The sequence below is a fragment of the Agelaius tricolor genome, unplaced genomic scaffold, assembly GCF_023055355.1.
Source record: "Agelaius tricolor isolate 1412-34295 unplaced genomic scaffold, bAgeTri1.0.p SCAF_13, whole genome shotgun sequence".
Classification (NCBI taxonomy): domain Eukaryota; kingdom Metazoa; phylum Chordata; class Aves; order Passeriformes; family Icteridae; genus Agelaius; species Agelaius tricolor.
The window spans coordinates 3,402,487-3,420,353 of record NW_027269273.1 but is presented as its reverse complement, the minus strand read 5'-3'; the positions used below and the strand labels follow the sequence as shown (position 1 = coordinate 3,420,353).

Genomic DNA, 17,867 nt, shown 5'->3' with positions numbered 1-17,867 from the left:
TCACCGCTGGTCCAGGCCTGCCGTCTAAACCTGAAGCACCCTGAACAGGCAGGGAGGGGTCACAAAAACAAGGCAGAGGAGAGGGGAGGGGAGAGGTGAGTCAAGCAGTGACTTGAGACAAACAAATGCTTGCAATTAACAAAAATTAAGGACAAGTGATGGCACTTACAAACAAACCAACAAAAACATAGAAACACTGAATACACGTAATGTTGACCTGCAACTTTCATATCCTCTTAAGAGTGCAAATTTCCCTCACTCAATGCCACCAGGAAAACTCCTGGGGAAGCAGCTGTTCTATGACAGGTGGTGAAAAGAAAATGTGACAGTGGAGCTGGAATCTGCACTGCCTTTGTGGCAGGCTGGGCAACACAGGTGAGACACAAGGCTCAGAGGCCTCTGCTCACCAAGGCATTTACAGGCACTGCAGAGCCATCAGCTGTTCAAGTTGCTACCATGAAACCCAGAGCTTGTGGTGCCCACTAGGTCAGCTGCAGGCTTGCTCCACTCCACATGCAGTTGTTTGGGGGCTTATGAAACAGGTGGCTCATCTCCCTGTGTCACCAGTGCAAATTTACACCAGCCTGAGATCAAGTGGCCCCTTGCAGTCTGCTCAGCTCCTGCCCTGAATTTCCTCATCCACAAGGCCTGACAGTGGTTCTGCCCAAGGCCCATCAAGCCTTGTCTCAGACAGTGGTTGAGAGGGAAACTGTGGTAGGATATAAGTACCAAATCCTGAGCTTTCCTCCACTTGAGCATTACAAGCTCCTCACCCTGTCAGCCAAGGCTACTGCAGATAATCAGGTCTGGAATTCCAGTGGGATGTCAAGCCCCAAGTCAGAGAAAAAGGCAGCAGATCCAGCTTCAGGATTTTACAGCCTGAAATATTTCAGAACTCGCTTGGCACTGCATTTGGTTTGACAGGCTGAAGATACACTGGATCAGGCATGGAAAAGCTTATGGAGAGAGTTAAGTGGCTCTGAAGAAGGGTACAAGTTCCACAGTAATCTGATCTTAGGAGCTGTGCTGCCTGGCTGGCCAGCCAATATTGCTGATCCCAACAAAACATTCCTAAGAAGGCCCTTCTGAGCCAGCATTCCCACCTCCACAGCCCAGGAAGAGTGATGGGAAAAGCCAAGGACCCCCATGGGGCTCACTGCTGTAGGAGCAGCAGCTAGCACATTCCCTGCCACAAGGATGAGATGCTGGGATAATGGCTGGCCTGATTCTGCTTGGGCTGTCACAAGGGCCTCCTTCCCCTGTCTGGATACCCCACAGGATTGAGGGAAAATAACCATTTACAGAGAAAATGTCCATTTGCATGTCTCAGGGGACTGGGTTCTGACTTCTCACTGCTTCACTGAGGCACAGTCCCTGGCCTGTGAGCCTTCCAAAAGCAGCAGCCCTTCCTCCCCACTGCTCTGCCTGGAGCCCCAGGGAATGTGCTCAGGCTGGGCTCATCTGAGAGCCTGGAGTCAGAGGGGATTCATCCAAGCTCTAGAAGGGAACCACTGCTCTGCACAACTAAAGGAGGAAAACATTTTACAGACAAAGACACACATTTCAGCCAAAGTCAGGGACAAGGGATCTGGGTGGTTGAACACAGGACAACAAGCAGATGAGATGAACTCTGCAGTGTTTGTACATTTGGGGAAGGGGGAAGGTCTACTGTGCCACCAGTGCTTTTCATGGTGAGAGAACCTGGGGGCTGGTGGAACAGCTGGGTGGGACTAGGCTATCACCAACTCATCATCAGGTTTGTATCTACAGCTCCTGCAACTCTTCTGTAATACACTGTGCCCCAATGTCTCTTGCTAAGCCAGCAGTGCTCTAACCCCAGGCTAATGAGCTGAGCTCACACACAGCAGGACAAGCTGGGCCAGGGGGAGCACTGATCCCATGGCAGAAGGGACAGGAATGTTCCAGCTATCAAAGCTGGTTGCACTAAGAACCACCATGCTTTGTACAAAGCTTAGCCCAGGACACAAATGGCTGGGGAAGGTTTTTCTCTTTCCACATCTCTGACTTATGTCCCTCATCTTGCCCTCAAGTGCAGAGAACCCCCAGGAAAGCCACTGCTGGATTTCCCCAGTCCTGCCAGAAGCAGGAGGAACTAAAGTGATCACTCATATATTCAACAGATGCAGAAGCTGAAGGCTCAGCACAGAAATCGAGGCTTTGGGTTTAAAAAGCAAAGGCACAGTTATTTATAGACCATCTCTTTCTCTGACTTTACATAGCAAATCCCCACGTGCCTGTCCTATTGAGGGATCCTTTTACAGCTGCCATTGAGTTTGGCTCCCAAAGTGCTGCTTGCTTCCTGGATACTTACGGGTAATCCCAGTGGCCCTCTGTCTCCTTTTTCACCCTGGGCACCCTTCTCTCCTTTCACTCCATCAATCCCTGCTTCCCCCTAAAGGAAGGATGGAGCAGAAAATAAACCCACCAGAACAGCACTTATATAACAAACATTCCTCCCCTCAGAGAGCACTGGCAATGCAGGAGGCAGCAGGGCAATGCTTTAGCCCAATTCCCAGCCTAATTTGAAGAAAAGCACTGTCATTCCAATTGCCCCTGTGTGAACACCTCTTCTAACTCAGTGGCAATCAGAGGAGACTCAGGCCCTGAGATAAAGATGTTCAGAGGAGAGCTGAGCTCACTCCAGTGCTGCTCTCCCTGCTGCTGTTGCTGTATATATATTTATATATAAATATAAATAACCAGAAGTTATCTGATACAGTGGGTTTACATTTTAAGATGTGGATCCACTGGAAGTGAGTGACAGGTGTCTACAAGCCTTGAAGAAAAATCACACAGAAATAATTTTTGGAGAGACTTTTGTAAATGCTATGGCATCAGTTTCAACATTGCAGAAAAAAACAATTTCAGCATTCTTTTCCCAGCTGTATATTTAAAATTCTCCATTATAAACTATAAAGCAATATTAAACATAATACTCATTTTACTTAAATTCAAAATGGACCCAAAACTTCTTTCCTCCTCATTGCTGTTCATGAGGCTTTTTAAAACACACCCATCCCTTTTGGTGCCCAAACAATGCTGGTGGCCAAATACTAAGAATAATTAAAATTAAGACACTTTGCACATTTTCCAATCTTTGCCCAGAATGTCACCAGAAATATGCAGCTCTCTTGAACATTTCCACTCCCCTATATTTTTTTGTGTAGGAAACAGTTTTACAGTGAGCAAGCCAATGGTGCAGGCTGAGCATTTAGATGGAGATTAGAAAGATTCTCAGCACCAAGGATGGTGAAGTTCTCAAGTGCTTTACAACAGAATGTACAGGGTAATTTTAAGATCAATTTTTAGCTAGAGCTCAGTTCCTTACGACTGTGGGGCAAACTATTCATCCCACTGTACAGACCCCCACCCTCCAGACAAAGATTTCAACTGTGTTCTCATGGTCAGAATTCCACAAACCAGTGAACTCCCACTTCTCTGGGTTAAAACTGGAGGGAATGACCGTCTTTCTGGGTCCTAAAATGAGAGCTGCTAATCCATTTCCTTCAAGAAAATATCCAGAAGGATTTATCCTCTTACCAAGAAGGAAGAAAAAATACCAGCTGAACTACAAAGATGTTAGTGAAGGGAATTCTAGCACCTGGGACAACAACAGCATGTGATACTTTGTACCCTTACCTTGGGTCCTGGGACACCCTGAAGACCCTGTATTTGGGAGGAGAGACAAGATGTAAGCAATGTTTCAGGATGTTTTTAAACTCCAGGAATCCAGTGAAGCATGCAGTGCAAAGGTTTTGCTCTGTGGGGCAGGAACCCCCAGCCCCAAAGCCTCTTTATTTGTGGAAGGGGACTTCATGTCCTGTTCTCACCTCCACCCAGGAGCCTCTTGCCAAGCACACCCTGGCAGGGGGCCAGGGCTGCTGTTCAGACAATTTCTGCAGTTGATCCCTTTAATCCCATCCATCCCATCTCACTACTGTCTTCCCTTTCATCTCCAGCTAACAAAACCTTCTTTCTTTGCCCTCCCAGCCCTGACCTACCCTGGGGGTGGGTTTGGCAGTGATGCCAAGCATGTTCCCATTTCAGTGAAGAGGTTCTGGCTGTCTCCACACAGAATCCTCCCCAGCCACTGCCTGCTCCAATCCCATTCCCATTCCCTTGCTCCTCAGGTGAATGACTCAAACTTACTGGAGGTCCTGGAGGGCCCTGAGGGCCAGGGGGCCCAGACACCTGGAAAGCAATGCAAGAGAAGTCACCCTCAGGGGCAAAGTGGGGCTGCTCAGGGGGGAGAAAGGACACAGGGTACAGCAGAGCTCCTCTGCCAGCCTGGGAAACCTGGATTCCACCTAAGGACTGTGTTAGGAAGCAGCAGCAAACCAGGACTGAGTGGCTGGGAAGCAGCAGCAGCACTCAGGGGAGGGTTATGTAAAAGTTGCCAATCTTTAAGAGGAGGGAAAGCAGTGAGGTTTTTTCCAAAGAAAGGTCCACTTCCACTTCTCTACCACCATTCCTACAAGGAGGCATAGGGTTGTCACTGTCATATTTTCTGAAAAATCCCCTTGTCCAGGATTCTTCTCCTGGGAAGCTGAGAAGCCTCAGGAAAAAAAAAAAAAAAGGAAAACAATATTATCTCATTTGCTTCTCCTGTGTTTTGCTACTGGAGATTGTTTATCCAACATGTGAATTGTTTTAACTTAATGACCAATCACAAGTTTTCATTCTTATCTTTTAGCCTTCTGTCTGTATCCCTTCTCTATTCTTTAATATGGTTTAGCATAGCATTCTTTAATATAATATAGATCATAAAATAATAAATTAACCTTCTAAAAACATCAAGTCAGATTCATCTTTCCTCCCCATGATGGGGGATGCCAAAAATACCACATAGGGTCAAAAAGCAAAAGATATTAAAGAAGATGTCTGGCTCCACAGGTGTCAGTAGCCTGTGGGACTTCTTGCTGCAGGGCACTCCAAAGCCAGGGGTGAGCTCTGAGGGAAGAACAGGTGAATTCAAGAACACCAAAATCTTTGGGGAAAAAAAATACATGTGTATATATACACATGCAAATAATTGCCAGGAAATCACTTACTGCAAATGCTGAGGAAAGTATTTGTTATGCTTTCCAAGACCTGTTCTTCCCTAGGCATCCCTTATTGCTTGGGGCTGGTGAGACAGACTGCTCTTGTGTCAGGGAAAGGAGGGATCAGGAGCCAGAGGTGCTGCTGCAGCCCCACAGCATGAGGCTTGCTGTCCCCAGCCAGGGGGTGTCACCAGAGGGGGTGTCCCAGTTTCCAGCAGCACTGCTGCCACATCACCCCTCCCCTGCTGCTGAGACCACGCAGGAACACGGAGCAGGGCCCTACCAGTGTCACTGTCACATTTTCTGAAAAATCCCTTTGCCAGGATTTCTTCTCCTGGGAAGCTGAGAAGCCTCAGAGAAAAATGAAAACAATAATTATCTGATTGCTTCTCCTGTGTTTTGCTGCTTTGGAATGTGGTTTGGAGATTGTTTACCCAACAGGTGACTGTTTGATTGGTTCCATGTGAATTGTTTTTACTTAATGACCAATCACCATCAGCTGTGTCAGGACTCTGGGGACTCAGTCACAAGTTTTTAATTAGCATCTTGTGAAGCCTTCTGATGCATCCTTTCTCTATTCTTTAGTATAGCATTCTTTGATATAAGTACATAAAATAATAAATTAACCTTCTAAAAACTTAGAGTCAAATTCATCAGTTCCTCCTTTGTCCTGGGAACCCAAAGAATGCCACATCCCAGCTCTCCTGGCTTCCCTTTGTCTCCCCAGCTCCCCCTTTTCTCCCTGCACACACCAGCAGAGCCCATCACCTCTGGCTGTGCTCTGGAGCTCCCCTGAGGCTGCCTGTGCACCCCCATGTGCTGGCTCAGCAGCTCCCCCAGGAGAGGTGGAACATACCATGTTTGACATTCCCTGTGTGCTGCTGGAGCCTGAGGGACATTCTGTGACCCCTAACAAAGGGGGAGGGCTCTGAGGCTCCCAGGACACTCAGCACTTTGGGAAATGAGCCCTCACGGGCTGCTCTGTGCTGTTTTCTCTTTACCAAGGAAAGAGCAGCCTTTTCTTTTCCATTCTTACTGTCAATCCTGGAAGTCCAATGGGCCCTGGCAATCCTGATGGTCCTGGCATCCCTTGGTCACCTTGTTCTCCCTTCTCTCCAGTGGGGCCATCTAGACCCTACAGATCAAGAAAGATTTGTGGAGTTTTGCACAACTAAGTCAGGCAGACATATAACATATCAATATTAGAGTCAAGATTGGCTCTGGTCATCCCAAGAGTACTCTGAAAACCTTGGGCATCCACTGGGTATCCAGAGAAATGCAGGACTTCACTAGCATTGAAAGCAGAGGGACCAATGGCTGAACATCCTCCTGTCACTGCGGATGTACCAGTCCCCAGGGTGGGGATGGGGTGCTGCTTTCCTGCCTCCAGGTTCTGCTCAGGGTTATGCAGTTTGCTGGAGTCCATGCAAGCAATCACTCCTCACAGCCAGCTGTTGAGACAGCAGGAGTTTCACCCTGGCAATCCCATGAAGAGGCAGGAAATCATTGCACAAACCCCCCTGAGCAGTGCTGGGGACACAGGAGCTGGGACAGACTGGTGCTGGGGACACAGGAGCTGGGACAGACTGGTGCTGGGGACCATGCCCCAGTGAGTGGCTGGGTTGTGAGGGGCTCCCCATGCAGCTGCCCTCCCAGAGGGGGGGTGCTGGTGCCTCAGCCTCCTCTCACACTCACCCTGCCCACTCCCAGCAGCATTTCAGTGCCAGCAGAACACAGGCAGCAAGCTGAGCAGGGCACACGGTGCCCAGAGAGCAGGACAGCCACTCCAGCAGGAGGACAGCACACGTGCCAGGCAGGCAGGATCTCCTGAACTGTGGCACCTGAGCCAGCAGCACCCACCTTGCAGGGAGCCCTGGGGCCTTGCCCCACGAGCTGGGCAGGCAGCAGGACCTGGAGAGGCTTTGATTCACTCACCGGTGAGCCTGCTTGTCCTGGCTCTCCCTTCTCACCCTTCTCTCCTCTGCCCCCAGCGTGGCCTGGCTCTCCCTTCATCCCAGGAGGTCCATCCTTCCCCGGCAGCCCCTGAGGCCCAGGGGGGCCCATTTCTCCAGGCTTGCCACGTGGTCCCTAAATGAAATTCACACAACAAACAGCTTACAGACAGAGTAAGGCTCAGAGCCTCTTTTTTCTGCTCATCCTTTCCCTCCCAGCTACACCCTTGGGAGACAGGACAAAGTAGCACTGCCATGACAGATGTTAGGACACTGACAAACCATTAGTGCTGCTTTCTGGGAAGCAAAATCCTTTTTTTTCTTCATGGGAAAAGCAACTGTGTGATGTCAGTGGCAGAGATGAGCCCAGGTAAGGCCTCTGAAGGGAAGAGCATCGTGCCTTACCTTTTCTCCATCATGGCCTGGAGGACCTGGCAAGCCAATTTCACCCTGAAACACAGAATTGTTACTTTGGCACTTTGAAAGCAGCTATTCTGACTCCTTCTGTGTGAAAAAGGCAGGCATTGAAGAAATAGTCTGTATGGACAACTCACAGGGAAAAAAAGCAGGAAAAATCCAAATATTTTTCCTGCAATCATCAAAAATAAAACATGGAAACCCTTGGGTTTTTCTGCAATCATAGAATAAAATAAAATAAAAAACACAAAAAAAAAAACCCCAACAAAACAAAAACAAATAAATAATCCAAAAAAACCTCAAAAAACCCCACAAACCCCCCCCCCAAAAAACCCCATGGAAAGCCCTGTTGAAACATCACATTATGTGACTGGCTGAGCATTTTCCCCATCTTGTTGATCCTGACTGCCAGCTCCCAGTGCAGCCATGCAGTCCCCAGCCAACACAATCCCACAGTTTGGTTCCCACAAGCTGCTTCCTGAAGGGGAGGGCAAGTAGAAAGCATCCTTCATCTTTCAGATTAGGCATTACCATTGTGGGGAAAGAGATTTTCAGGATATTATTGTGTGTGAGAAGGAGTGGCAGAGGACAGCAGGACAGTCTGATAGTGCTGGACAGGGACAATACCTTCTGTCCTGGTGGCCCTGGAGGCCCAGCCACACCTGGACGTCCTGGGGGTCCCTAGAAAATGAAAAAAATATTTCCATATTTGTATTTTCCTAAGTTTAAGGGGCAAACACAGAGGAATATTCCAAGGGATTCCCAAAATCGTATTTTGCTGGGAAGATGAGCAATGGAGGGCCCTGAGAGCCCCTGCTCCTTCTGAGCAGCATGTATGAGCCCTTAGAGCAGAGAGATGAAAGCCCTGATTAGAATTCAAGTGCCAGGATCAGAAGGCAAGATGAGCTCTTCTTTCAGCTGCCAGCTGCCCCAGCTTTAGCTCCCAATTGCAAAGGCCAAGTGTTTTTGCTGCACCTAAATTGTCAGGCCATCTGCTGAGGATGGACATATGGCTACTTGTGTAAAACCCCACAGCATGGGCAGGAACTCACCATCAAGGCCAAAGTTCGTATTTCCTAGGGAACAAAAAGTGAAAAAAATTAAAAAAGAAAATAACCATTGGAAAACTTAAGCTTTTTCCTTGACTTGGTTTGTTCTCCATTAATGTAACACTGGCTCAAATGAGTAAGGAGCTTACAAAATTAAGAAGAGGGAAAAAAACCAACAAAAGAAACCCAAACTAAAAACTCACTCCAAGTCCCACAGAGCTGTTATTCTACAATTTCTCCATTTTCCCAGTGGAGCCCAGGCCAGCCCAGCTCACTGCACTCCATCCTCCCATTCCTTGTGAGGAAGCTTTGGTGACTTTATTCACCACCCACCCCACGCTCTGGGCTGCTCCCAGGACATTCATGTGACCTCTCTGTCCCCCAGGGTCACTGCACCAGCCCAGCCACTGTGGCATTCACATTCTCTGGAAAAATCCCTTTGCTCTTGGGAAGCTGAGAAGCCTTTGAGAAAAAAGAAAACAATTTTTATCTCATTTGCTCTCCTGTGTTGTGCTCATGTGGGATGTGTTTGAGGATTGTTTACTCACAGGTGATTGTTTCATTGGATTTTAGTGTGAGTTGTTTTGACTTTTTGGCCAATTGGGGCCAAGCTGTGTCAGGACTCTGGAGAGTCACAAGTTTTCATTATTTTTAGCATTCTGTGTCTTTTCTGTAATCTTTAGCATAGTATAGTATTTTTTAATATAATATAGTATCATAAAATAGTAAATTAGCCTTCTGAGAACATGGAGTCAGATTCATCATTCCTTTTTGCCACGAGGGTCCTTGCAAATACAACACAGCCAGTGCACAGGCCTTCACCAAAACACTGCAGGCAGTGAGCTGTGGGATGAAGGGGACTGTGGCACAACCAAAGCTTCCCTTTGCTGCTGCTGCTGAGGAAGCAGATCTGCACTGTTCCCTGTCTGCATCCTTTGGGAAATAGCCAAGCATCCAGCAGACACCTCACAGGACAGGGCAGCTGCTCACCTGCAGAGCTTCACTGATGTTGCCATCATAGTCCATCATTTCATCCTTCCCAGGCTCTCCTTTGGGACCCTGTAAAATACCAGGTGTTGAACAGGGGCTGGGACTGCCCTTCCCTTGGGGGGCTCAGAGCTGTGGCTCACTCTGAAAAAGGGGGCTCAGAAGGGCCCATTTCACCAGTGCCCAGTTTTTCATTTATTAAAGAAAGCCCCTGCAGTGCAGGAGATTTTACAGAATTGCAGCCAGCCCAGCTCAGCTCACCATGTCACAGCCATCAAAGCTGGCACTCTGGGAAGAGGAGAAGTTGAGGCCAGAAACCAGGAACTGGATTGTTTGACCAATTGTTAGATGTGTGCAAGGATCCACCCTCTTGCTGCCCTTTTCTGGTAGGTCAAGGGCCTGAGTCCAGGCTGGGATGTCCAAACCCACCTCCTCCTATGAATGAGCCACCCTGACACGGCCTGGGAGAATGTGGAGAATGTTTTCCTCTAATGTAGGGCTGAGGGTGAGGAGTGGAGAAAAGTGGAGGAACAGCCCACCTCAAACTTAGCCACTGCCTATCTGTGAGTACCCTCAGTCACAGCAAGACCCAATCTGGGCTGTCACTGAGGTCCCACTACCCTCAGACCCCCCTGAAGGGCCAAAACTGCCAGTGAAGGAACACCTACCCTTGGGCCCATGGGTCCCTGGTCTCCTGGTGAACCACGTTCCCCCTGAAACAGGAAATTCACAGTTTTAGCAAAGCTTCACTTTCTTGACCTACAGAAATCCTGCTCTGCAGTCTGGCTAGACAGCTTGATTTAAAATTCTCCTTCTCAGCTAAGTTTTGTACACACAGGCACAAGTGAGCAGCTCTGAAGCTGGGAATCAGAGCTGGGCTGTGCAGAAGCACTCCTTACCTTTTCTCCCTGTGATCCTGCAGCTCCAGGCTGACCAATGTCACCAGCTTCTCCCTGACAGGGACAGAAAGGGAGAGGCAGGGGTTTGTGTTGTGTTGAGAGGGTGCAACTCCACTGCTGGCTTTGCATTTCCAGGAGGAAGAGCTGCAGAACTGCACCAGTCAAGCACCCCTCCTGAGCTCCCTTCTCCTCAGGCAGCCCAAATCTCCTGCTGCCACTGCCCACCAGGCACCCTTCTGTTCCACCCAGTGCAGAGGGAGTGTTCACAATGGTTTCTCACAGTTATTTGAGCACAAGAAGGGTATTTTCCTCCAAAAAACAGTTCACAAACTCTCTCACCTGCAGCATACAGAACAACAATACTAGAACACTCTGTAGAACCTGGTATCCCTCTATCCCTCCAGCAGGTGATCAGAGGTGGGCACAGATGAATACAACCTTTGCTCCTTCCCACACACCTTGTGCTGGGCACAGTCCCTCACAACACACAACCCTGTGAAGGAACAATCACTCACCTTTGGTCCAGGGGGTCCAGGCAGACCTGGAGGGCCAGGTTCTCCTTTAGCTCCCACCAAGGCATTCTCAGCAATTCCCTTCTCTCCCTGTTTGCAAAGAAGAGCAATCCACATGTCTCAGCTCAGACTCTGCACCTCTGTAAGTTCACTTGCTAAAACACTGGCTCAGAGAAACACAGCCAAGACAAGATCCATCAGCTGGACTCTTGATAGCCCAGAGAGCTGCTCCAGGGCAGCAGCTGGCCAGGAACCAGGACAGCAGCTCCTGCTGAGGGTCCTTGTGGAGCTCTGCCAGCTGCCAGGGCCATGCTCATCCCTTTGGCTGCACCAGGCAACACAAGGCTGCCTGTGGACAGCCCTCATCCCCCAGCTTCCCCTTGAGCCCTGTGCTCTTCTGCTGATGAAACTGAGCTGATTAAACCACCTGATTGATGATGGCTTCTTCTGGAATGCTCCCTCTGGAGCTGTAGCCACCAGCCCTGCACACCACCATGTCCTTTGCACAGAGCAGATAATAAGGCAGTAACAGCAAAGCTTTGCAATTACAGCCTCATCCCTTCCTGAAATGGCCACTGGCATTCAGTGCACAGTCCCCTTTCCCAAAGGAAAAGCACCCTGTGCAAGTCTGGTTTGAAAGGTGTGATTTGTACCTGGAAATCTCAGAGCACAGGGAAAAACCAGTTTCAGAGCTTGGCTTTATCTGACCTGCCCTGGGTCTCTCTGAGCACAGCAGTGCAGCTCCCCAAAAGTCCAGCTCCTCCTCATCCATGCATCTTGGAGCAGGAGGGAGGCTGAAATGCCATGTTACATCTGGGGTCATGCTTTTAAAGGGGAACTACTGGACCACGATTCCGTGGTCCTGCTCCCAGGACCACAACATCCCCCTTATTGCACAAGGGCATGCAATTTCTACAAAAAGGCATCTTTGGTGTGCCTCCCTCACAGCCCTGACTGAAGATGACATTCAGCTGAGCAGTGCAGGACATGCTGCCACAGTCAGCTAAGAATGTGTGAAATGCACAGGAGGGAGGGAGGAAAAAGGGTGAGGGTGGCCCCACCAAAAAACCAAAACAAAACCAAAAAAACCAAACAAAAAACCCCCAAACAAACAAACAAACAAATGATAAAGAAATTCAGGAGACAGACAAACCTTTGGGCCAGGAAGTCCAGGAATTCCAGGGTCACCAGCTCGTCCCTTCTCACCCTGTTGGCAAAATGAACATGGTCAAGGCTGACTCTGCAGGCTCTCCATCCTGGTGATCTGCTCCTGGTTCCACACCCTCTTTCCCTTCCCTAGGGATTTTATTTTGGGCACAGAGCTTGAGCAGTACCAGCTCAAGACATTACACGTTCTTGCCCAACTTTTTGACTATCTCTGCACATCACTGCCATTTCTCTCCAAAGGAAGGTGAATGAGAAAGGGATCCAGGGTCCCCACTGTGCATTTTCCTTATCCCTCTGGTCTGCTGAGCACTTTTCCCTGTCCCTTCTCCTGCACAGGCTTTCCCTGATCCACATGCCCACAGAAGCTGTTGCCCAGGGTGAATTTTAGCTGGAGTGCAGGACTTTCTCCATGGCCTGCTCCTCTTCCCTAGCTCCAAATGCCAGCCTCATCATGCTCCCAAACAAACCCAAGCAGTGCAGCATCTCAGCTGGCAGCCAAGCTCTGGGACACACACTGGCCATGGAAGCAGTGAAGGCAGGAGTGGCAGAAATGGCAAAGCCAGCAGCTGGTGGTGGAAGGTGATGCCTGGAGAGCTGCAGGCTGAGCTGTGTGAGGCACCATGGAGGATGCCAGGGCCAGTGAGCAATGGAGAGCACCCAGCATTCCCTTGGTGAAGTGGCTTTGCTCAGTTCACCATGACACCCAGGCCATATTTTCAATATTGGAGCTCAATTACTGGTCTGTTATGTTGAAGTTAAGTTCTCTGCAGACCATTCCACCCAGCTGCTAAACCCATGGTTTCCAGGCACAGTGTCCTGTCTGGGAGCCTGCATTTTGCCAGGACAGAGACATTGGAGGTTTCTGTTACCCTGAAGAGATGTTTCAAATGCATCCCCAGGGAAAGGTGTGCTCTTAGCCCCTATCCCCACAGCTCCAAGACTCAGCAGCTTGTACAGATTATACAGAACAACTCAAGCCCTCTTTGCCCCACAGGTGGCCATGCTGCTGGCCTGCAGAGGCTGTGCTGCTCATCAAAGCTCAAGGGCACCCATCTGACACCCAGGGGACTTGCACCAATGCTCCAGGAACAGACATGCACTGGTGGCTCCCTGGAAAATAATCTACTAGGAGCAATATTTTTGTCAGGCAATTTTAGAGTGCAGTGACCCCTTTCTCCAGGGTAATTTGGCTTCCAGCCACCTGCAAGCCCCCAGCTTTCTTTCCTTGCCAGAGCATGCACATTGCTAAATTAATGCTCCTCTCCCTGGAAAGAGGGAAAACATTTTCAAGACCTCATACCCAAGGAAAAGGTTTGGCATTGAAGGTTTTTATAAAAATATAATTATTAATCCTGTCCCAGGGCTCTGTGACTCCCTGATTCTGCTTTGGTATGCCACTTTTCATTCAAGGTCTGTTTTGAATACACGTGTCCATAAGAGCTACTGAAAACATCCTGTGCTGCCAGAACCAGGGTGCAAAGCAGTGGATTTCTTGAGGAAGGAGGTCAGATTACTGGATCCCTGTTTAGGCTGTTATTTCTGGAGTCAAGAGAAGTGGCACTGTCCTCAATCGTTCCCGGGACAAGACTGCATCCCAGGCATCTCATGCTGCCCTGGGATGTCAGGGCAGACAGAACACACAAACACACACTTCACCAGGGGGGCAGAGCCAGCAGAGCACACACAGTCCCCTGCAAGCACCACAATGCAGGAGCACAGCACTGCCAGGACACCCAGCCCAAACACGCAGTGTCCTACCCGCTGCCCCCTCTTCCCTGGCAAACCTGGGGGGCCCATCCTCCCTGGCACTCCAGAATCTCCCTTGGTGGGGAAGAAAAGAGACAGAGAACGTTGTGTTACACGGCTGTCACGTGCTGTAACATAACCCAGCCAGCCTCACACGGGAGGAGGCAGCTGCTCCAGGATGGAGAGGGATGGGGCAGTGCTGAATGTGTAGGCAACCCCAGCAAGGGGAGAGATGAGTGAATTTGATTCCATGTTCTTAGAAGGCTAAGTTATTATTTTATGTTACTGTATTATATTAAAGAATACTATACTAAAGAATAGAGAAAGGGTACAGACAGAAGGCTACAAAGAATGATAATAAAAACTCGTGACTCTTTCCCAGAGTCCTGACACAGCTGATGGTGATTGGTCATTAACTAAATACAACTCACATGAAACCAATCAAACAACCACCTGTTGGATAAACAATCTCCAGACCACATTCCAAAGCAGCAAAACACAGGAGAAGCAAATCAGATCATTATTGTTTTCATTCTTCTCTGAGGCTTCTCAGCTTCCCAGGAGAAGAAATCCTGGCAAAGGGATTTTTCAGAAAATGTGACAGTGACAGGGCAGTACTGCCCTGGGAACTCACAGCAGGTGACTCCACACTGACACAGGAGGGGACAGCCCTCTGCAGGGACATGGGAAGGCTCTGGGGCACAGAAGTGCTGGGAGGCACAAGGGGGACAAGGGAAGGGGCAGAGGGAAGTTGGAAGGTATTCCCATGGACACACATGTTGCTCTGATTTTTTTTTAAGTTTTTCTAAGCCTTCTGATGTTTACATTTTTGCAATGAACTTTCTCAAACACTTTCTGTAAATAACTTATTGTTTTGCATTCTTTTATAAAAGAAGAAAAATTTGATGGACTGTTGGTCCAGTGTCATTGGAGAGGTGGCACTGTCACCCTCCAATCCACTGCCACTCTTAGAAATCTCTAAATGTTAAAGTCAAAAACTAAAGTCCCCCTTTTTTACCTTGAGAAGAGCAGTGTGTGCACTTTGTGTTATTTCATGTCCTGTAGTGACACACAGACATGAGCAGGAGGAGGGAAATATTTTCAGTAAAGTCTCTTTCTCACTGGGTATCACTGTATCCTACTACCAATTTGCTCAGAGTGGCAGGTGCCATTAGGGCCTGGATTTGGGCACTGGGAAGCACACAGACATTCCTCAGCTCCCTCAGCTGCTCAGAGAGGGCAGAAATACACAAACCAACCCGAAGTGCATGCTCAAAACCTCCTGAGAGTACCTTTTCTCCTGGAGTCCCAGGCTCGCCCTGGTGAGAAAGAGACAGAAAAGTAGAGTGAGAAACCAGGAGGAGAGAGTACAAATCCTCCTAAAGCTATCAGAGTGGGCAAAAGAACATTCATCTATGGGGGCCTTAGCTGGTAAGTAAAGGCTGAGAGTGCTTCAGTTGCGAATTTTTGTGCCTGGAACCTCTTTTATCTTCATTAGCCAGCTCCCAGGCTGCCATAAGAAACCACCAAACCTCAGACTCACAGCTTCCATAGACCAGAGTAACCACCTTGCAGTACTTGCAGGTGTTTACCAGATCCAAAAGAGCAGAGCAAGACTCATGTGCTGGCACAGAGGAATTTGCCACTCCCTGCTCTGCTTTCCCAGGAGAGGAGCAAGGCTGCGGGTGCAGCCGGGGGAGGCTGTGCCGATCCGAGCTCAGCAGACCCGGGGGGAGGCTGCACGCAGGTCTGGTACCTCTGCCAAAGGAGGCAGTTCTGATATTCCCCATCAGTGGGAGCTGTCCGACCATTCTGCAGCGCCCTGCGCTCTCCCAGCTCCAGCCCGTGCCCAAGCCGAGGCACTGCAGCCCAGAACTGACCTTCATCCCTGCGGCCGCCATCCCGGGAGCGCCCTGGCAGAGAGAGCAGAGACAGCAACACCTTGTTTGAAATTAATCGGACACACATTCTTTAAAACGAAACAGTATCAGTCCGGTGAAAGTAAAAACGTAAAAATCCACATCTCCTCCTTTCACAGCTCAAAAGTGATGCTGGAACAGCACACATCTTCATTCCCTGAGCAGCTGTTCACCCATGGCAGTGGCTCTGGGTTCCAGAAAGCTCTTCCAAAGGCAGGCACCATGAGCACAACCCAGACAAACAGACTGACACCCCCACCACCCCTGGTTCAGTCCTGCAAGTGAAGCAAAGGCCAACAAGCAGAACAGTGTCAAATAACTGAGGAATGCAAAGACAGACCAAGGACCAAACCCCCTCCTCAAGGCTTGAGCCCAGATAGCTCAGCTCAAGCATCCTGAGAAAGGCTGGCTCATACCCTAGAGCCTTGGCCTGGCTATTCCCCCTCAGCCTGTTCTTATCACAGAAGACAAACCCTGCAGTAAAATGCTTCCAGGAGAGCTCTGAAGCCAGACACCTTAGAGGAAAAACCAGACTTCCAAGCACTGCAATTCAGGTGTCATTCTGCAGTGCAGAGCAAGCCACCACCATGGGACCCTGGAGTGTCCCTGCCCTGCCATCCAGACAGGTGCCTCAGGAGGCAGCTGCTCCCACAGGGACTGTCACACTGCCCTCAACAGCACTGATGCAAAGAGCAGGTTGTCCCTGTCATCCATCCTCTCTGAAATCTCTGTATCCCCTGTGTTAGCATTAGCCAGGTCCTGGTTAGAAAAGGTCCAGTTAAAAAGGCAAATATAAGGGATAACTAAGGAGGGGGCAGGGAGTGAAGGGGTGTTAGAAGTTGGGAAATATGAGGGGGTGGGATGTAGCGCATGAGGCAGTGCAGAGGACTGGGAGCCAAGTTCAAAGTGAAAAAAGCTGATAAAAGTTCAAACAAGGAGGAGTGGGGAGCCAGAGAGCAGCAGGATCATACCTCTCAGCTTTCTGAAACAGAAATCAGGGACAAAAGCTAAAAAACACAAGGACAGAAGATGGAGATCAGGGATTCTATGCAATAAATGGGGGAAAAAAAGCATTCCAGACTGTCTCAGGGTCAGTAGGTTTTAGCCAATACAGGCTGGAGTCATGAAAGGGATAACGTGCAGTAAGTGCCTTTGGTTAGGACTTTGTAGAGCCTTGGGATGCCTGCTCCTCATTTCTCAGCCTTCAAACAGCAGTGACTGCAGACCATGTTATTTTCTAGTATTTACCCTCAAAGTGCAATGCACAGACATGCAGGGCTGCTCACACACTGACCCTGATTCATTGCTGTGTTAGCCCAGGCTCCCACCTGGGCAGCCCTGCTCATCCCAGCTGGGCTAACACACACCTGCAGTGCTCACCTGGGACAGTTTCCAAAATGCCAATTCCCTACAAACATCACAACTGGCTGCTCTCACTGGGTAAAGCATTAAGATCCTGATGTTGCAAGTCAGCATCAGACTGGGCATGCCATTTGCTCTGTAAACACATCTTCCCCCACCAGTGCCTTCGTGAATTAGGCCCTGAATTTTGCAATTTAGAAGCATGAATAATTCAGCTGAGGACAGTCACTGGCTCACAGACACACACACACACAATGCCTGTGCATCAGGGGTGCTAGGGGTGAGGTCAGGCAGACAAGCATCACTCCCCTGGTCACAAGGTACCTTAGAGCCATGTCTTCCTGGCAGCCCTGGCATGCCTCTCTCCCCCTGCAAGCAGAGCAAGACACACAGAGAAAGACAGCAAGAGACAGGAGATGAGTCCTCCTAGGGCTCCATGGGGAGAGCCCAGGGCACAGGTGATGAGAAACCCTCCTGAGTGAGGTGAGGCCCTGTCTTCCCCACTGACTGCCCTAGCTGGGGCCATTGCCCATCAGTTCCCTCTGAAGCCTTACAGCAGGACTGACCCCACTGGAGTGCCACAGCCTCCACACCCTGCTCCCACATCCCAGCGTGCTGGAGGGCACAGGGAGGCACTCAGCCTGCAGTGACCCTGGCATGAACAAACCTATTTGGAGAGACACAGAATCCAAGGGTTGCCTTGTGCTGTTAGCCTGAATTTTGTCTGCTGATAACTGGAAAATAAAACATCTTCAGGCAATCTGCATACTGCTCCTGTAATTTTCTTCTAGGTG

At 49.4% G+C, this 17,867-nt stretch overlaps 1 protein-coding gene across 9 annotated transcripts in view; it reads right to left on the bottom strand.

Moving 5' to 3' along the window:
• Positions 1 to 17,867, bottom strand: part of COL13A1 (collagen type XIII alpha 1 chain) — a 54,175-nt gene that overhangs the window by 10,938 nt on the left and 25,370 nt on the right. For 2 of the 9 annotated variants that reach the window (XM_071438432.1, XM_071438433.1), the window contains exons 17-34: positions 17,398 to 17,442; positions 15,673 to 15,705; positions 15,085 to 15,111; positions 13,805 to 13,867; positions 12,033 to 12,086; positions 10,883 to 10,969; positions 10,368 to 10,421; positions 10,137 to 10,181; positions 9,472 to 9,540; positions 8,485 to 8,508; positions 8,060 to 8,113; positions 7,421 to 7,465; positions 6,999 to 7,151; positions 6,100 to 6,198; positions 4,171 to 4,212; positions 3,661 to 3,687; positions 2,333 to 2,413; positions 5 to 40 (exon numbers count right to left, since the gene is read on the bottom strand). In XM_071438432.1, the coding sequence (XP_071294533.1) occupies positions 5 to 40; positions 2,333 to 2,413; positions 3,661 to 3,687; positions 4,171 to 4,212; positions 6,100 to 6,198; positions 6,999 to 7,151; positions 7,421 to 7,465; positions 8,060 to 8,113; positions 8,485 to 8,508; positions 9,472 to 9,540; positions 10,137 to 10,181; positions 10,368 to 10,421; positions 10,883 to 10,969; positions 12,033 to 12,086; positions 13,805 to 13,867; positions 15,085 to 15,111; positions 15,673 to 15,705; positions 17,398 to 17,442 (1,038 nt within the window). The remainder of the gene's footprint in view (positions 1 to 4; positions 41 to 2,332; positions 2,414 to 3,660; positions 3,688 to 4,170; positions 4,213 to 6,099; positions 6,199 to 6,998; positions 7,152 to 7,420; positions 7,466 to 8,059; positions 8,114 to 8,484; positions 8,509 to 9,471; positions 9,541 to 10,136; positions 10,182 to 10,367; positions 10,422 to 10,882; positions 10,970 to 12,032; positions 12,087 to 13,804; positions 13,868 to 15,084; positions 15,112 to 15,672; positions 15,706 to 17,397; positions 17,443 to 17,867) is intronic. The other 7 variants (XM_071438435.1, XM_071438440.1, XM_071438439.1 and 4 more) reach the window with 5 other exon arrangements.